Here is a 21,205-nt window from a genome sequence, read left to right as displayed (position 1 = left end):
AGTGTCAATTTAAAACATTATGCTTTGTGTTATATTACCCTGGAATTCGTTTAAAAAATGAATTACCACAGTTGCTGAGTGACAGTAAATTTGGCATCTTCTCACATTTTACTGTCTTAATCCACAACTCTCTATTTTTTTAACTCATTCAAACGTAATATTGGATTTTTTCTTTCGATCTTGGAGCAGATGGGTAAGGGTAAGTGTAAATAATATTTGCTGTGATCTCCCATTCACTCCCCTTCAGCGCTGTCGAAGTTTACCGTGCAAACGTTTACTTCCGCGTTCCAAAAACCGGAGTGTAAAAAAGGTCTATCAAATCAGGGCGGCGAGAGCTGAGAAATACCCTCTTAGATTGACATGTCCTTAAACCAATCAGGTCGCAGTTGTTAGTTTGGGGGCGTTTTCAAGTAACAAGATAGGAGATCGCTCAAGAATACCACAGAATAATAAACAAGGTAACAAGGCAATTCCTAGTTGATGTTACGGAAATTTAAAGTTTTCAAAAGTAATACATGTTTATATTTTAAAAAACAAATACATTTAAAAAACAGATACATAGCCTAAATGAAAGCAAGGGTTTATGGAGATAAGTTAAAGGAGCTGTAATCGTTTTTGTTGTTGGTGGTTTTTTTCATGGAAAGGTATGCAAAAAATGTCCCTACTCCCTGAAAGATATTAATGAAATAAGTGTCCTGAAATATCTCACCGGTATCTGTGACAGCACTAGACTCGGTAACAGAAAACAAAATTGTGTCCGCGAGCCGCGGTCTCTGACGCTTTATGCCTGCCAGTCATTTTGCATGTGTTAATTGAATTTTTGCTGCAGCGAATTATTGAGGCTTAATGCCATTTTTTTATACCATGTTGCTCATAATAGCTGTCAGTTGAGATCGTTATTTTGCTTCTGTTGTGTGTTGGTCTCAATAAAGTTCATTTGGAATCTTTGGAGTGCAGAGTTTGGTAAGAGGGGCGTGGCTAATCCAACCACACAGATTGTGAAAATGAATGGCTAACATCGCCTACAGCACCTTTAATGGAAGGGGTATCCAAATAAAATAAATTGTTGTTCAGTTAGTAATCTTAATAATACACCACAACAGTGATTTTAAAAACTGAGATCATGATGTTTTATAGTGGTGGAGATTTTAATCAATCCCAGTGAGTTTTGAATCTGTTTCAAAAAGGGTAATTCAGTCAACGTTTCTGCATCTTTATGCCAGTAGGTGGCGACAAATAAATGTCTTTTATGTGTTATGAGAAAGTGAAGACCGATTTATACTTCTAAATCAGTGGTGCAGAATATTGGAGATTATTCTTTGAAAATCTTTGAAAAATGTTAAAAATATTTTAAAAATGCATAAATTCTGATTTCTGAAAGAGAAGTACTCCGTTTCATAACTTATTAAATATAATTATTTTACTGTACACCTTACTATCAACCATATGGTCAAAACATTGTACAGATCAAAAAGTTTTCGAGTGGAATGCAACAAATATTGTGTCACTCAAATACCAAATATATATTGAGTAAAAGCCCCGTGAAAAAAGCACGCAGAGTTTAACTTGCTGTAAACAGATGTGTCTTTTTGTTGTGTTTTCGCTTGTAGCCTCATGAAGCATAAACAGAATATAAAAGCAGTAGATGCTCCCGAAAAGCAAAACAAGTCCAAATACAAGGTGACTCGATCACTGATCAGTTGATACAATGCTTAGATCTTAAAATAATGCTGAAGAAAATGCGCCGCTACGTCAGATATCTTTTTGTCATCCTGGGGAACGATCTCTAATTACAAAGTGGACCAGTCACCGCTGTTGTGGTCTACTTTAATGCAGCGTGTTGTTAAATTTTTGGTAGTCTTAGCCTCAGATGGCACTCCCACGGACAGCCCACAGTCCGTGCTCTATGTCTGATGCACATAGCAAGCAAATTGGAAAACGCTTTCTCGAACCACTCAGCGCAAATCTGGCTTGTTCGATGGACGCACACAGGATGTTTTATCAGTCCGCCTGGAAGCTGAGTTGAGCAAGTTTGAGGATGAAATAGTCACAGATTTGCCCAAGTTTTTGACATAAAATCGTTTAAAGATATTCAGAATTTCATTTGAGGCACGTAGGAGAAATTAAAACGGCACATTCTGCTTTGTGGTTCTCTTTGCAAGGTCGAGCAGGATAACTTTGAGGTGGTCTTCGTGGCTGCTGCGTGAACTGCACAAAGCATGTAGCAGTGTCAGGTGCACTCTCAGCTGCACTTATGTAAACAAAGATGTCTCGTGTGGCAGTTTCAAATGGGGGAAACGATGAATTAACACTGATATTTGGGTCGGTCCCTCACACAACACTATCGAATGGCTTCAGAAGAATTGATATATAAGGCACAAGAGTTAAGGATGACTTGTATGGTGCTTTTGGAACTTGGACGGCCTACCACCATCCTCTCATCCCTCAGTCTTGTCGCTGACACGTAGTATCTGTTACTTTTCTCAGCACTGGCCAGGATGGGCCAATCACAGTCGTTTATTCTTACTAGAAGTTTACTGGAGTTTAAAAATGTTTTTATAGATACTACTGTGGCAGATTAACATTCAGGGGTATGAATCCTTGCAATTATTATTATTATTATTATCTTTAAAAATAAATAAATAAATATCCGGTGTAAATGTCTCCACTGAGAGAAAAACAATCTGCTATTTAAATGCAGATGAATGGAGGATTCGGTTTGCAATGTGTTCATGCCCAGGGGTTGCTCCTGCACCTCCTGGAGCTCCTGCAGCGTGAAAATTTTCAGGTCGAAGAGCTTCACCTTGAGTGGTCTCCCCCAGAGGAACCTGAACAGTCTCGCCTCGATGAATGGTTCCTGCAGTCCAGACGCCATCAAACGGCAGCGTCCGCAAATGTGCCCCATTCTTCCCCGAAGTTCATAACAAACTGTCTACATCCTGGCACGCGCCCTTCTCGGCGCACTCGCACAGTGATGCCATCCTCTCTAATAATCACGGGGAAGAAAACGGTTAGCCCAACTACCCCCTGTGGAGGAGGCGGTAGTGGCACACCTCTGCCCATTGAGTAACAGGGCATGGAAATCACGGGCCATACATCCTTCCAAACCATGTTGACAAACGTCCGCACTGGCAGGAAAAGCATACTCCACACAATGGCATTACGCAGATGCATGGTGAGCCCTAACGGGTATTTCAGAATGGGTGCAGAAAATGACTGAACATGGTTATACGATCCAATTTGCACGCCGGCCACCCCTTTTCAACAGCGTTCTGTCTTCCACGGTTTCACCCGAAGACACGCCAGTGTTACGAGCCATAATACACAATCTCATCGTGAAAAACGCGATAGAGATTGTGCCAAATTGTCAAGCTCAAAAAGGGTTTTACAGCTGTTATTTTCTTGTTCCAAAGAAAGACGGCGGTCTTCGGCCAATCCTGGATCTGAGACATTTAAATTACTCACAAAGCGCCCATTCAAAATGATTACTCAGAAACGGATCTTATCGCATGTACGCCCACACGATTGGTTTGCATCGATAGATCTGAAGGATGCGTACTTTCACGCATAGAGACTTACTGCTTCAGCATCTAAACAGCTTGGGCCTCAATGTGAACTGGGTGAAGAGCACTCTCTCCCCCAGCCAACAAATCTCCTTTTTGGGAGTCCGCCACGACTCCACGAGCGGGCACGCACCTCACGAGCGAGTGCGTTCAGGCCATTCTACAGTGTCTGTCTCAGTTCAAATGGGGGAGAACACTTCCACTGAAGCTGTTTCAGAAAGCACGGGGATTTACCATTCCATTAGGTCTCTTACACATGAGACCTCTTCAGTGCGTGCTGAAGCGCTGTGTGCCACTACATGCTTTGTGCCAAGGGCGCATGTGCATCACTATAGCCCGCCACTGTATGGCTGCTTTAGCACCATGGACAAGTCCTGCATTTTACCAGCGACATGTTGCACTGGGGCAAGTTGTCAGGCGGAAAGTGGTGACCACGGATGCTTCCAACACAGGTTGGGGGGTGGTGTGCGATGTACGCCTGACTTTCGGCACCTGGACAGGGGCGAAGAAAGTGTGGAACATCATCCGCCTAGAGCTATTGGCTGTATTTCCAGCCTTAAAGGCTTTTCAGTCAGAAAGAGCAAACTGTCATGTCCTGGTTCGCTCAGACAACATGACAGCTGTGGCATATATAAACCGCCAAAGTGGTATCCGCCAGAACTGATGTGTTCAGTCATGAACACCATTTTACAGGCCAGAGCGCCATCCACAAGACGCCTCTACGTGCTACAATGGAAGGTGTTCACTAATTGGTGTCTCTTACATGGCAAAAACCCAGTAAACTGCCCCATACACAAAATTCTCATATTTCTTCAAGAGCGATTAGATGCTGGCTCTGGCCTCAGTAAAACGGGTAGATGACCTGCATGCACTATCAGTCGACAGTTCTTGTCTGGAGTTTGGCCCTGGTCTTTCAAGAGCCACTGTCAAACCCAGAAAAGGCTATGTGCCTAAGATCCTAACCACGCCCTTCAAAGCGCAGATGGTTCACATTCAGGCCTTCTTCCTTCCTCCATTTAATTTGGATGAGGAACTATCATTGCATTTGTTATGCCCTGTGCGGGCACTACACACATACGTTGAGCGTACACGGCAGTTCAGACTGTCTGATCAGCTCTTTGTATGCTATGGAGGATGCACAAAATGAATGTCCGTCTCCAAGCAAAGACTTTCTCACTGGATTGTCGATGCAATTGCCCTGGCTTATGAGTGGCATGGTAAGACTTGCCCAATTGGTGTTAAAGCACACTCAACTAGAGGCATGACCTCCTCATGGGGATGGACAAATGGTGTGACCTTACAGGATGTATGTTTTGCAGCAGGATGGTCCTTTCAAAACACATTTGCAAGATTTTACAACCTAGATGTAACGTCTCTCTCTTCACAAGTCTTCTCTGTTTAGAGCGCTTGCTATCCATTGGCCAAATATATATACTTATGCTCCTCCTTTTTAGGACGAGCTCCCCATCTTTTACACAACCGCCTGCATTAGGCCATTGTAATTTACCATGTCACAAGCACTTACATTATAAACAAACTCCCTTCACGACTGGGTTCATGAAGGAGTTAATTCATACTATATGACTATAGTTCATATATTTGTCCTGAGTGCTTTCCTGCTGGCCCAACACGAGGGTCACTCACTGTGGCATACTCATGTCGGTAACCGAGATGTTTTCTGTGCTGTACTTTGACTCCCTACACATTTTCCGCTATTTTCACGTGTGTTTTCTGTGCAATCGCTCGTGGAGACTCGCGTGCCATTATATAAATGATTTCTTTCCCCATGCCGGTCTTTTATTATAGTATGATACATCTCCGATAACCCCGCCCCTAAACCCCCCGTGATGAAAAAACTGACTGTGAATGATCGCTTAACATGTTATTTAAATGGCTTTTCCTGTCTAAATATGTGGTTCTTGGCCAACTGAAGTTGCTATAGAGCCCAGACCTTTTCCAAAGTCATAGGCGAGATTACATTTTAGGAGTGGTGTATGTCAAGCTACAAGTTGCTACAGCATAGGTTCAACGCCAAAGTATAAATCGACCTTGTTAAAGAATACTGTTCACAACCGAAACAATGGGAGTGAGCGACAATGATTTGTTCACTTAAAAGATTTGTCGATTTGTTCACAAAAAATACACTAGTGTTTTAGTCATAGGCATTTACGAACCTTGTCAACATTATGTTGTATGTTGTTGTACATTTTAAAACATAAGAAACTAGTAAAACAAAACAAACACCCAATGTTCAAAGATAAGACGATCGACTAACCAAACATTAACGATGACCAGCCAAATTATAGTGCGAAGCCACATTTACCATACATATGGAACCACAGACTGCCGCAATGTACTGTCAGAAACAGGTTAAAATGGCACACTAAATACAGTAGGCTAAGGTCTGTTTATGTTATGTATCGGATGCGTGTAGCACGCATAGCCTTACTTATTTAAGTAGTATGTCAAGGGTGTTTGGATGCATTTCATTCTCAATTTATTGTGGGTTGAGACCATAAAGCCTCAAAAATCTTTTGATTCCAATATTTAATTTCTTTAATTACATTTTTTGACCATATTAATTTATTTAGCATTATTCATTTATAGCATCTAATTTTTTTTTTTTCGTTTTTATGTATTATATTTTTATTATTATTATAATCAAAGTAAATCAACAGAAGGTTCATTAATAAGTTATCTGTTGCTGGATACATTGCTTATCCACTTGTCACACAATTTCAGTGGTACGTGCTAAGTGCGCGTTGAAACAATAGAGGGAGCTAAACTTCATTCACACTGATTATTTCGGATCGGCGGGCATCTCCAGCTTCTCTTGCTCTGGGTGAGACGTGTACTACAGTGTTTGTTTTGGCAAAGAAGACATACTCGAATTGTTGTGCACAAAGATTCTCCGAAGCGTGTAGGAGTTTATGCATGGTACAGTTCCTTCCTGGACAATGCGTCTCTCTTTCTTTTTAGAGCAAATGGCATGTCGTGCATGGAGGCAAATTTACTTGACGTTATATAAGTCAATTAATCAATGTTATTAAAACAATTGAATCTGTCAAATTATTGGGCTCTTCCAATTATTTTTATTTTTGGGATTGACTTTTGAGGGACACCGACTTTCTTTCTTTCTTTCTTTCTTTCTTTCTTTCTTATTGAATGTTGGTCGATTGTACTCGCCTCACAAAATAAGATGTTCATGTCTATATTCATTTACATTTCATTCCGTTATGTGCTGATCAGTCATATTCGTATTCGTTGTGCCGGTGTAACTGATATCATGAGAGTTTAGACCATATAAAACGGTCTACTTTCCGTGGTGTCTGCTCACAATATCACCTTTATTAACTGAAATTTCTTTCTTTCCCCATTGAGAATTCAGTTTCAAATAAGAGTATTCATTTATTTTTTTTAAAAACGTGCATTTACACCAATAACCCCAAAAGACTGGTCAGCTAAAAATCAGACACATTATTCCAGTTTCGCCTACAGTCATACCCATCGCGCTGTTTCTCTTGTTTTTCTTCATATCTTTAGGCAGTTTAAATTAATAATAAAAACAATAAACACAATTGTAGAGGTGTATATTAAATATATAAAATGTTAAAAACATATAATTTCACTTAATGCAAAAATGTAAAAATATAAAAAATGTGTATAAACTGCAGGAGCAGTATGTTTATTTAGTGCGCGCTGAGCTCTCGGACAGGAATGACTATAGAAGCATTAGGACCCAGAGCGTATCGCCCTCCATCTCAAGCGTATATAAGTGCACTCACAAAACTATTTAACAGCTGTGAAGCTCACAAGCTGAGGGTGCAAGTGTTGTCATATAGGAGTTTCCGCGTGGTGTTTAAGCCTGTAACTCGCACCCACTTTACAGCTAAGCACACAGCTGCGGCAGCCTGCAAGTTTGTGTGTCCCGAGAACATCGAGCCAGCGCGGCTTTCTCCGGTACTGCGAACAAGCTGGATTCCCGGAGCTCTTCACCATGTCTGGCGGGTTTTAGATACTCCATGGAGCAAGCAAACCTCTACGAGGTCGCCCCACGGCCACTGATGACCAGCCTTGTACAAAGCCAGCAAAACGCCTATATCTACAAAGAAACTGCCACCGCTGGAGACTTGAGCGAAATCTGCGAGAACGAAAACTCCATTGACATCAGCGCGTACATTGACCCCTCTGCATTCAACGACGAGTTCCTGGCTGATCTTTTCCATAACAGCTCCAAACAAGACAAACTCAAGCTGGCGAGCGGAGACTACGATTACCCCCACGGCGCCAATGGCACACCGGGCCCGGGGGCCCAGCAGATGTACGGCTGCCCGACCAACTACATGGATTCCTCCAAACTGGAACCGATCTACAACAATCATGCACGAATGAGACCCGTAGCCATCAAGCAAGAGCCTCGGGAGGAAGACGAGCTTGGCCACTCGATGCCACCCACATACCACCACTCTCAGCACCACCCGCCGCATCTGTCTTATCTTCAGCATCAGATTGCGCACTGTGCGCAAACCACTATGCACCTCCAACCGGGGCATCCTACACCTCCTCCGACCCCCGTACCCAGCCCGCAGCACCAACACAACCACCTGCCGGGGGGCTCCATGAAAATGAACGATCGGGGGAAATCAAAGAAGCAGATCGACAAGAACAGCACCGAGTATCGGCTGAGGAGGGAGCGCAACAACGTCGCCGTGCGCAAGAGCCGGGACAAGGCGAAAATGCGCAATGTGGAGACGCAACAAAAAGTGATCGAGTTGTCGTCGGATAACGAAAGACTGCGCAAGAGGGTGGAACATCTCACACGAGAACTGGAGACGTTACGGGGCATCTTTAGGCAGCTTCCCGACGGGTCGTTTGTCAAAGCCATGGGCAACTGCGCCTAAACGGGACCGGGAGCGGAGTGTGCTGGCCATTTGAAGTTTGCGTGATTTTTACGTCTGCTGGATAAACGCTGACAGATTCTTAAACTGCTTCCATAGGAGCCTGGCAGCTGCGGTATACATGTGCCTTTTGTACAAAAACGATAAGCTCATCTCATCACACATCTGAACTATGGACTGAATGGTTGTTGTAGGTGTAGTCCTGTAAAGAATGTGTGTTAGCCACGCGAAACATATCAGTGCAGCTAATGGGCATGATTTCACCGTATCAATCTACTTTAATGTTGAGTTATCAGCTTTCAATATTCCTCATTTTTTGCGCCTTGCCCCTTGGGTTACATATGAACTGAACTATACTACAGTTCTTGAAGTGATACAACTTTTGTGCCATTCCATCCAGGCTGTATTTCCACCTCACCTGTTGCAGCATTACATTCACTGTATGATATTGTTGATGTAATACTTTTTCAAAGAGGGTGGGGTGTAGTTGTTTCATGGACGTCAGTAGACAAAATGCCAAAGCATAGGACTGGAACACATTGGTTTTTACTGTGGTACTAGGCTATTTGTCATTCATAAACCAGACTGTATGCACTATTGGCTATGTTGTCAAAATGCCACCTGTTGAAGCACATTGTGAACATTTTGCCATGATTTGGGTACTGATCTGTAAAATGCCTGTCAGTATACGCTTTTTAGAGTAAATGCTTTGTATTTATGCAATATAATTGATAAAAAATATGAAAGGGTGCATATCTCTATGCAATGTCTGTTGCTGTTATTAGAAAGATTCCAGTGTGCTTTCTCACTGATTTTGCAGTGAACTGAATTTGCTCTGTAAGTGTGCGTGCATTTCATGTGAACTGTTTCTTTCTTTTTTTCTTTTTTGTACAAGAACACTCGAGCAGAGACTGGTTTCAGTGCCTTTTGATTTTTCCTGTCTTTATTGCCATCACTGACTGAACCCTTGGAGAAAAATAGCCAATACAGCAAGGAAAAGGAAGCACTTTTTTACAAACGGCATATTGCATATTGTTATACAAATGTTTAAATACGTTTCAGTTTTAAAATGAACAATATATATATATATATATATATATATATATATATATATATATATATATATATATATATAAATATAAATATATGCCAAAAATTATGAATTAAAAAGATTGTTTTACTTATGTCTCATTGCTATATCTTTTTGACTCATGAGCAGCTTTTGATGTCCTACTAAATACTAGCTATTATTGGTGATTTAAATTAATAGTCTATGTAATAATCTGTCCGATATTTTTTAATTCACCTTAGTGCATTTGTATGTTGCACTCCTTCTGAGTAAGCTAGTTATCATTTCTTCATAATGTATTTTTTTTTTGCATTTTTATGTATTTTTTGCGCTCTAAATTTGTTTGTCGTTTGACTGAATCCAACATGCACAGACAGCATGTGTGTAGTCATTGTCATTAGAAGATATGAGTGTGAAAAACAAAACAAAACAAAATCTGGAATCCAGAACTGACTGGAATACAACTGGTAATAAGAAAAATGTTTATAGGTTAAATGATAACCTTTCTATACGTTTTTTATATGGATCCAAGAGGTTTCCTTAAGGGTCCATTAAACTGCAAGGTTTTCCAGCTGCACAATTAGCATTTAAGTGTCACTGAATCACTTGACAATCATTCACAGCGCTAAATATTTGCAGTGAGTTGTTGCACTTTCAATAGGTTTCACATTTAAACACACTGTCAAAAAAAGAATAGGGTTTGTCACTGAAGTCACTGATAAGGACTAACTCCCCATCTATTGGTGAGTATCTCTCATTGATTAATGCCTCTACTCTCAAATTTGAATTGATCAATTTATCTGTGAATGAGATAGAAGAGATGAAGATATCAGAAGCACTCTGAGTACACTTTTCAGGATAGAGAGAGAAAGGTTTAAAAAAGAGAGACTCTGACCTGTGGAGACGTGTTAAACGACATTGTTGTAAATTGCCATGTTTTTACATAATCAGCTCCTGTATAATTGAATCAATAAATCATCCCCCTTTCCAAATCTCTGTTGCAGAGAGAATCTGCCCTGGCCAGGTTCAAGCACAGCAGTTAGGCCAACTCTTTCTTTCATGCCAGCTCTGTACTGTGGCCAGCTCTTTTTTCTCATTCAGTTTAACCTGTGAATGATATGCTTTGTCTTGCTGTGCTACTCTCATAGGTCAGAGATAAGTTTTTCTAAGACTTGACTCCAACATGCTGGAGTGTGCCAAGCTGCAGCCATAGACAAATCAACACCCTTTAAATTCACCTAATATTATTCAGTAAAGAGCATGGGACTTGGATGGGGAAGGTCTTGATACTTGTGCTAAAGTTTCTGATACTCCGTAAACATTTATGGCAGAATAGCATGACCTGACCAAAGTCTGAGTTACAAGTTATTAGTAGCAGATTTGTAATAATTTAATATATGTTAAGGAATATTCGGGGTTCAATACAAGTTAAGCTCAATCGACAACATTTGTGGCAAAATATTGATTACCGCAAAAAAACATTTCGTCTAGTACCTCCTTTAAAAAAAGCTAAAATTGAAGTTACAGTGAGGCACTTACAATGGAAGTGAATGGGGACAATGAAAGTGAATGTGGCCAGTTGTTGGAGGGTTTAAATACAGAAATGTGAAGCTTATAATTTTATAAAAGCACTTACATTAATCCTTCTGTTAAAACTGTATTACTTAAGATGTAAAGTTGTTTAAATCTAAGGGGGCGGGGGTTGGAGGCTGTCCTTGTCTGCATATGGCTGGCCCCTTCTGGATATCGCGGAGCCGTTTTGTGGCCCGTTCTGCATAACGTGGCAGCCCATTCGGCCCAGGCCAATTTAATACAATAAATAAATAAATAAATAAATAAACATTTAACAATGAACATTAGTCAGAGATATGATTCATACACTAAAAGTGGTTGATGTTCTGTAAAATGATTATTGTAGGACTATCATTAATAACTTTTATTTTACATCAGGGGTGTTAAACACATCCAGATATTATTTTTGTTAATATTATAAGTAACTACATTGTCAAATTTTAGCATGGAAGCATGACACTGAACTGATGCGGAGCGTGAGAAGCGGAGTGACCGTCTGTGCGCATTTATGGTGTGAGCATTCCGCCACTGACTCGGTAACATCTGCACAAGGGACGTCACAAAAAACAATGTTCAGCGAAAATTCAAATGAAGATCACGATGTATGTATTAGGAACTAAATCAGATTACGGGTGATTTTTGTTTTGTTTTGCCCAGAGACCCCGTTAATTTCCGACCTGGATGGAACTTGAGATGGAGATGAGAGATGTAACAGGTGTTTAAGCATCTCTCTTCATCATGCAGTTGGTACATTACACAAAACATTTTTGTTATTTCTGCCTTTCTTGCAAATTTTCTGCATTATGACTAATAAGGGTGCGTGAAGATATGAATAGCGGCAAAACTATATATCCCTCAAACATCAAGCGCTTGCAATGTTAACAGCTTTGTTTATTATAAACAGGAACTATATAGTTTTATCGCATCGCTCACTTACGGAGATGAGGTATAATGGCATTTGCATGTGGAACTGACAGGTTTAAAAAGGTTTATACATCTGTAACATCTTAAGTTCAGTAACTATTTGACAGAGCACTTCCTCACTGCACGCACTTACACTTCTGACACTGCTGACAGCTGCACGAGAGAGAAAGTGAGAGACAGAGCGGATTTACTCGCGCAGTTTCTGGAATTACAGTTTGATACAAAAACATGTTTATTGATTTGATTTGTTCATCTGTATCTATTGGTTTAGTAATTCACAGCTGCATTGTAAAGTGAATAAAAGTGTGCGGGAATTTCCCGCATTATGGACATGGAACTTGCGGAAATTATTAATTGTGCGCAATATCCGCAATCCTGCGCCGAATTTCAGGCCCTGCAAACTGTATTATATTAAAATATTAATGTTGCCCTGGTTCTTCTCCTTTATGATTTCATTATACAGTATACACTGGCAGCCAAATGTTTGGAATAATGTACAGATTTTGCTCTTATGGACAGAAACTGGTACTTTTATTCACCAAAGTGGCATTCAACTGATCACAATGTATAGTCAGCACATTAATAACATGAAAAATGACTATTACATTGCCATTTTCTTCAAAAAACACTGACTCTTTCAAACTGGCAGAGGCAACAATGGCAATGGCTTTCAGAGTGCATTGTTCCATTCTTTCATGTGACCACATTGGTCAGGCATGTAAGGCTTCTTTTCCATATTCCAGTGCAGCCCAACATTTTTGAATGCACCGTACCAAGTGTACTGAAATGATCAATGGTGTGTTGGTACCATATTTTCTAAAAAGACTGGTGGGTGACAATGGTGACAGCCAACACAGCCTCCTTCTTGATGAAAGCACCGATGTAAGTGTCTCAAAGTACCTTGGGATCGTAATTCGGTATTTTAGTGAGGGAAATGTGGTGGCCACTTACCTTGGCCTTGTTGAGCTGAAGGGAGGAGATGCTAGAACAATAGCCAGAGCAGTTTTATCTTTTCTTGGGAATTGTGGCCTCAAGAGGGAGAATCTGCTTGGCATTGGCACAGATAATGCATCTGTAATGACAGGAGTGTATAATGGTGTGCACAAAATTCTGAGGGAGGAGGGTGACTTAAAACATCTGGTCCTTATCCGCTGTGTGTGTCACTCACTACAGTTAGCTGTAAGCTCTGCCTCCAAAAACACACTTCCACGTAGTGTGGAATTTCTGGTTAGAGAATATATATACCTATAATTGGTTCTCTATTTCACCAAAGCGCAGAGAAGCATACAAGTCTGTCTATGAGACAATAAACTGTGGAGAGATGCCTTTACTGATAACTATGGTCTGTGCCACACACTGGCTTTCCATAGAGCCTGCCTTGTCCAGAATCTTAGATCAGTGGGAGGAGCTAAAATTGCATTTCATCCTCACCATGGCAAGTAAACACTGCTACATGAAAGATGTTCTACATTCCATGTACAGTGACCCACAGAACCTCCTGTACCTCACTTTTCTAAAATCTATAATTAGTGAGGTGCAGTCTGCTGTTAAGGCTTTTGAGGGGGAACAGTCAGATCCTCTCAAGCTGCTTGACTGTTTACTGAGGCTTAAAAGTTTGTCTGCAGCAGGATCATTAACCCAATGGCAAAAATTGATGTGCTCAAAGAGCCAGTAGATGGACACATATCTCCCAAGCCATACCTTGGCTATACATTTGAGTCCAAGGCAGCACAACTGAACCTCTCTCCTGAGGAGGAGGATTGCATCCGAAGGAGCTGTGTGAGCTACACCATCTCCTTAGCTAATGAACTAAGAGCAAGGCTCCCAGATAATGTGGAGATATTGCAGCACTTGTCTTTGTTCAGTGTGGGGAAGACACTAAAGCACAGCAAGAGCCTGTTAGACATGACAAAACTTGCAAACCTTTTAGGATATTGTCCAGACATGATAGATACAATTATTAATCAGTGGATGTCTATTCATCTACAGAAATGGGAGGAAACAACAAACACCATGGCATTCTGTGCTGAAGTGAAGAAACACTGGGATTCAGCAGGTATAAACCCATATGAAGACTTGGCTTCTGCTGCAGATTCTGTCCTCTCTCTCCCACACTCAAATGCTGAGGTAGAAAGGCTGTTCAGTCAAATGGGTGTAATTAAAAACAAACTCAGGAATCGTATGTCCCTTCAGACCCTCAGGTCTACTCTTTATATTAGATATGGTTTGAGGCTGTCTGGAGATGCATGCTATGAGCACAAACTGCCAGATAAGGTGCTGCAGCTCTTTGGCACTTCAGCTGCCTATTCGTTTAAAACATGTCCTGCAGCAGGTTCTAGCTCTTCCTCTGCACCCAATATCGCCCCACAGGGGGAGAGCACTGAGGTTATGGATCCTGTGGATGATGATGAAGTCTGTTTCAGCACCCTCATGGAGTGATCTGGAATTAGATCAGAATCACAAGCACAGTGTTTTTTGTAAATATGCACATAGTTTTTTGTAAATATGCACATAGTATTTTTGTAAACATGCACAATTTTTTCTAAACATGCACAGTTTTTTCTAAACATGCATATAGTTTTTTGTAAATATTCTCATAGTTTTTCTGTAAATATGCACATAGTGGTTTGTTATGGCTGAGTGCTGTGTGAGAGAAAAGATAAAGTTTCTGTCACTTCTAACTTTCTGAGTGATTGATAGATATAGGGAATTAATAGGGTATTACAGTATGTACAGTAAGCACAGAGAAGCAAACACATTTAAAGGGTGGACACTATGCAAAATGCAAATGAGACGTGATGACGTCACAAATATGCTAATTAGCATATGACGTCATCTAGCAACATTTAGCGACTTTTTGAGCAGGCTTTAGCTACTTTCCATTGAAACTAGTTGGCAACACTGGGTGACATTTCACCCCACACTTCCTGTAGCACTTGCCATAGATGTGGCTGTCTTGTTGTGCACTTCTCACGCACCTTACAGTCTAGCTGATCCCACAAAAGCTCAATGGGGTTCAGATCCATAACACTCTTTTCCAGTTATCTGTTGTCCAATGTCTGTTTCTTTGCCCACTCTAACGTTTTCTTTTTGTTTTTCTATTTCAAAAGTGGCTTTTTCTTTTAAATGCTTCCCATAAGGCCTGCACCCCTGAGTCTTCTATTTACTGTTGTACATGAAACTGGTGTTGAGTGGGTAGAATTCAATGAAGCTGTCAGCTGAGGACATGTAAGGCGTCTATTTCTCAAACTAGAGGTTCTGATGTACTTATCCTCTTGTTTAGTTGTACATCTGGCCTTCCACATCTCTTTCTGTCCTTGTTAGAGCCAGTTGTCCTTTGTCTTTGAAGACTAGTATACACTTTTGTATGAAATCTTCAGTTTTTTGGCAATTTCAAGCATTGTATAGCCTTCATTCCTCAAAACAATTATTGACTGACGTGTTTCTAGAGAAAGCTGTTTCTTTTTTTTGTTGTTGCCATTTTTGACCTAATATTGACCTTAAGACATGCCAGTCTATTGCATACTGTGGCAACTCAAAAACAAACACAAAGACAATGTTAAGCTTCATTTAATGAACCAGATGGCTTTCAGCTGTGTTTGATATAATGGCAAGTGATTTTCTAGTACCAAATTAGCAATTTAGCATGATTACTCAAGGATAAGGTGTTGGAGTGATGGCTGCTGGAAATGGGGCCTGTCTAGATTTGATCAAAAATGACTTTTTTCAAATAATGATGGTGCTGTTTTTTACATCAGTAATGTCCTGACTATACTTTGTGATCAGTTGAATGCCACTTTGGTGAATTAAAGTACCAATATCTTTCCGAAACAACAAAATCTGTACATTATTCCAAACTTTTGGCAGCCTGTGTATATATTAAAAAAAATACTCTGCAATCTGCTAAATTAATGCAATGAAAAGCTGCGTCAATAGCATTTTTTTTAAAATATATATTTCATTTCCCCCCCCCTCTTGTCACACATGTCAAAGGTCATTGACCCACTGGCCCTGGTTTGGGCATCTCTGCATTAAAGCATCACTCTACATCTGCCATCGGATTAACTGTAGAATTCTCTACTGATAAACTTTTTTCTTGTCACTGTCCAGTATTAACATGTTCAAAAGGAGCCAGCTCTAACATGACTTGGAGAGTTTAATATGTAGTTTTGTGCTGCTGTGTTTCATGTTTAGTTTGTTTCGAAATGACTTTTTGTCATTTGATAATGCTTTTTGTTTTGTTAATTAAGGAAATTGCACCCCTCATAAATAATCTGTAACATTCCAGAGATGACCTGACTGACATGCTCTAAACACATTGAGCATTCTGTTATTGCTTTTTCATGTTGATTACTGCTAACATACTGTAGCAGCTAATTTGCTGGAAGCTTAGTTTTCAGCCAGCCAGTATGCATATTCAATATCTTATCACATGCTGAGGACTGAAAAGTATGTAAAAACCAAACAATATGAGAAAGTCAATATAAGTGAATATGTGTAAGTATGCATGTGGGTTTATGTGTTTGACCACATTATTTGATAATACAATCTTTCATATTTATTGTCTGACAAAAATGTAACCAGACCTTTGCCATGAATTGGTCTGCGTGATGGTGAATAAGAGCACGGTACACCCAAAACAAAAGCCAGAAACTTTTCCCAATCTTCACACTCGAGACTCTCTCCATCATGTCAGATATGCATATATGCTTTCATATTTGAATTTGAGTTTGTGGTGTATAACGGCTCCCTTTAATTTTAGTGTGATTTAAAACTCCCTGTACAGTGCTTTCACTAGCTGCCAGCAGGCCCAGAAATTTCACTCTGGGTGTAATAATAAATATATCCTACAAAAACCTGAGCCCAGTGCAATAGAAGGAAGTATATAACTGTTTGTTTGCATAGGGATGGTTGTTAAAAGCCTGGAACCTGGTCTTGGCAGTTGCCAAAACAACTAAGAAGTTAAACCACAGCAAAAAAATATGACACAAAATCTAACCACCCCTGTCCACCTCTCTGTCTTTCTCTCTATGAATTAAGTTAATGCTTCGGTTTTGAATGATTTAGGAAAAACAGATAGATGCATTCTTAAGTTAATTGAGAACATTTTTTCAGCAAGCTCTCATTTGTTGTTTTGCTTTACGTCTCTTTTGCGCCTGGCTTGTTTTCTTGCCCTGTTGAGGAGCTCAACCCTCTCTTGTTTTCAGTTCATACCTCACAGCAATTTATTGAGGCTATAACCTATTACTCTCTCCTTTTCCTCTTCTCTCTGTCTCTCATTTTCTGTCTCTTTCCCTCTCTCTTTTTCTCTATTTTGCTCTCTGTCTCTGTGAATGATAGATAGTGGTATGGTGGTTGACTTAAGAAACTATGAAGCTATAGTTAAGGATGGATTGTGACCTGGCTGTGGGGAGAGTGCTCCAGGGCCTTGGACTGCCAGGGGCTTGAATGATTCTCCCTTGTCACACTGAGTGTTTGGCTTCCCATACAGTGTATTACTAGAGGCTGTTTGACACAGGGGAAGGATTACTGTAAGAGTAATTTGGCATGCAGATGGCCAGGGCCCTCATGGGACCACGATCCGGCCCTTGCTAAAGTGCAGTGATCACCATCATGAATAATTATCTTTATCCTCCTAATCATTCCTCAATTATGACAACCATATTTGCTTAAGTGTCTTAGCAGGTCACATGATCAGAAATTGCTGTCAAAATACTTTTAAGAATAGAGCAAATTCAGTTAAGGGTTTGTTATACATACTATGTTTTTATGAATAATATTTTACATTTATTCAGCCCGAACCCTGTAAAAGCACTTCAATGCATCCAAGAATCCATTATCTCCAAGAGACAATGTTCTGGATTGAAACAAAATTTTGACTTGGCCAGAACACTGGTGCATTTTTAAATTTGATAAGGGGACTTGGAAATGTTGTTGCCTGGAGTATTTTTTTGAGGTTGCCATTAATATACAGTATATAGCATGTATTAAAATACTTTTTTCTTTACATTCTAACAGATGTTGTCATCTACCACTTGGAGTGGAGGAGCAGTTACTGAGGCTGAGCATGACATTGAAAGGACTATGGTATTCAGTTCACTCTCTAAACAAACCCAATAAATTAACACACACATGCATGCATTCACTGTCTAGCTCTATCATAAAAAAAGGATATGTTATCACTGATTTACTGTAAATGTGGCATGTATTTAAAATTCCACATTTACTGCTTGTCACAGACAAAAACAGACTGAAATGAAGCAGATTCAATTTTTGAGTGTCATTACACACATCCCACCATGATACTGTACATGCTTGGAATGTTTTATGCTTCATCACTTAATTCCATGAGAATGATCCCCTGTGTTAATGCATTTGTGTCTATTAATATGGCATCAGAGTTAAGGCATTCTCAGAGAATCATCAGTGGAGTAAAATATAGAATAAAAAAATAAAAAAATAATAATAAAAAATGTGTCACTTAGATATGTTGAACTTGGTCTAAATGGAGAATGTTTAAGACATTCATTCATGAAGTATGAAGATGTAATAGGTAACACTTTACAATAAGGTTGTATTTGTCAACACTGGTTAACTACACTGGTTAGCATGAACTAAGAATGAGTAATACTTTTACAGCACTTATAAATCTTGGTTAATTCTTAATACATTTTTAAAATCAAAAGTTGTATACATTAACATTAGTCAATGCATAATAAACTAACAATGAACAAATCAGTTTTGTAAATTAACATAAACTAATATGAATAAATGCAGTTAAAAATATTGTTCATTGTTAGTAATGATACCTAATGCTTTTTCTAATGTTAACAAATATAATCTTATTGTAAAGTGTTACAAGGTAAGACAATTTCATTACTGCAGCATATTCTTTAAATTAAGGCTCCATTGCCCTCACTATCTCCACATCTCTCTCGGTGTCTCCCGTTCTATCCTTGTCTCGCTCCCTGTCTGCATCAATCTCTCTGTTTCTCTCGTATCACAAAATGAGAGGTTGTTTATTTTCCACTTGTGTACTTGCTTGTCCTATTATATTTTAGCAGCCACTGCCCTCTTACCATTCATATGGAGTCTTGTCTGCGTCAGACTTTCTAACACACCTTAAGCATACAGACTTGTGAGCAGTGTTGGGAAAGCTACTTCGAAACTCTTGCTTCTTAAGCTACTTATGATATAAAGTAGTTAAACTACAGCCAATCTACAGTTTTGAAAATGTAGTTATTTACTAACAAAAAGTAGCTAATTACATTGAATCTATTTAAAGAATAAATTTTGGCAACACTTTACAGTTAGGTTCTATTTGTTCACATTAGTTAACAACATTGGTTAACATGAACTAACAATGAACGTGTCACAGATTTGGAGGGAGGTCCCAAATGCAGGAGATGATTTGATGTTTTTATTAAACAAAGTAACCAAAAATACAAACAGAATACTCTCACGAGGGAGAACAGAACAAAAAGCTAGACAAAAATAAAACAATAGCAAACCAAAGATAACAGGAACTCACTGGAAGAGGCTTAGACAGGGGCACAAACAAAACACAACGATCAGGCAGGGTAGACGAGACAAAGGAGAAACTAAATAGAAAAGAGAACATTGAAGACAGGTGCTGCCGATAATACAAACGAGCAGCACGTATCAGCGCTGCCATGACAACTCTATTGGCACTGCTGAGCAGCACCTATGAGAAACACGAGGGAAAGAGGAAAACACAAGCACATGGAACAGCATGACAGATGGGTGGAGGAGACTGTCACAATCCTGCCACAACAAGAATAAAACAAGACCAAAGTAGCAGGATCATGACAGAGAGACACTGGCAGGACAGATCAGGACAATCTGGACCAGCGAAATGCACAAGTGAAATGAACCAGGGAGGAGCCGGTGGGTCAGACCAGTGCGGCACCAGCAGGACGGACCAAGGCAGTACCGGCAGAACAGACCAGGGCAATGCCAGCAGGACAGACCAGGGAGACACTGGCAGGACAAACCAGGACAGCGCCAGTGAGATGGACCTAGGAAGAGCCGGCAAGTCAGACCAGTGCAGGACGGACCAAGGTGGTACCGGCAGAACAGACCAGGAAAGTGCCAGCGGGACAGACCAGGAAGTAGCAACTTGGCTATGTGTGACTGCTAGACTTGGCTTGGCTGCTAGATTCGACTTGGTGGTTTGACTTGGCTTGGCAGCTTGACTTGTCTTGGCGGTTTGACCTGGCTTGGTGGGTTGACTTGGCTTGGCAGCTTGACCTGGCTTGGCAGCTTGACCTGGCTTGGTGGCTTGACCTGACTTGGTGGCTTGAATTGGCTTGGTGGCTTGATTAGGTGCAAAAGTTTGGCTTGAAGTGTCTGCTTGACTAGGACTAGGCGTGGTGGTTTTGGCTTGGTGTATCGACTTGAAAAAGAGTGGCGACTGGACATGATGTGGCAACTTGTCTTGACGTGACAGTTTGATTGGGTCCCAAGGTCCAAAGCCTCTTCATGCAGGGATGACCACCTGCTGAAATTTACATTTATCAAAGACAGGGAAAAAAAGCCTACAAAAACTGTCTGCAGAATTAAAATCTCTTTCGAGAAGAACAATAACCAGAAGGTTATCTAATGCATTTTGTCTAGAAGATGTGATAAAAAGCCACTGCTGTCTCAGAAAAACATCAAAGACAGAATGTAGTTTTTGGCAGAATATGGAAAGTTTGATTCAGAGTGGTTCAGCAGAGTTGTGTAGAGTGATGAATCACAATTTGAGTCGCATGGTGATGCTCTAGAGAGGTGTCTTTGAAGATCTGGAAAGAAATACAATAGTGAATGCATCTCTACCACAGTGAAGCATGGAGGAAGAGGTGTTATGGTGTGGGGAACCTTTTCATCAGCTGGTACTGGTGAGCTGCTTCACTCAATTAATGCTTTGGAATACAGGAGAATTTTGCAGAAAGGCTTGCTTCCCACAACTGAAAAGTTGTTTTCTAAAGAGGAACGATCAGATGTTATTTTTCAACAAGACAATGCTCCTGACCACACTGCAAAGACCACTTAGAAATGGCTTGAGAACATGTCCATCAGGCTCATGTTTTGGCCTGGTCAGAGTCCAGATTTGAATGGGAAACATTTTCAACTACTAATCAACTGTTTGAAGCCATCAACATTGAGTGGAACAACAT

The 21,205-nt window shown here is 40.2% G+C and overlaps 1 protein-coding gene across 1 annotated transcript; it reads left to right on the top strand.

Moving 5' to 3' along the window:
- The first annotated feature begins 7,347 nt into the window (after positions 1–7,347).
- LOC127453625 (CCAAT/enhancer-binding protein alpha-like) lies at positions 7,348–11,384 on the top strand. Its single transcript, XM_051720159.1, has one exon. It carries the CDS (start codon positions 7,586–7,588, stop codon positions 8,462–8,464), a length of 879 nt encoding a protein of 292 aa, XP_051576119.1. The 5' UTR covers positions 7,348–7,585; the 3' UTR covers positions 8,465–11,384.
- The last annotated feature ends 9,821 nt before the right edge of the window (positions 11,385–21,205 follow it).

This window comes from Myxocyprinus asiaticus, chromosome 2 (assembly GCF_019703515.2).
Source record: "Myxocyprinus asiaticus isolate MX2 ecotype Aquarium Trade chromosome 2, UBuf_Myxa_2, whole genome shotgun sequence".
NCBI lineage: Eukaryota > Metazoa > Chordata > Actinopteri > Cypriniformes > Catostomidae > Myxocyprinus > Myxocyprinus asiaticus.
Note: the sequence above shows the minus strand (reverse complement) of the source record. Positions and strands in the feature narration are given on the sequence as shown.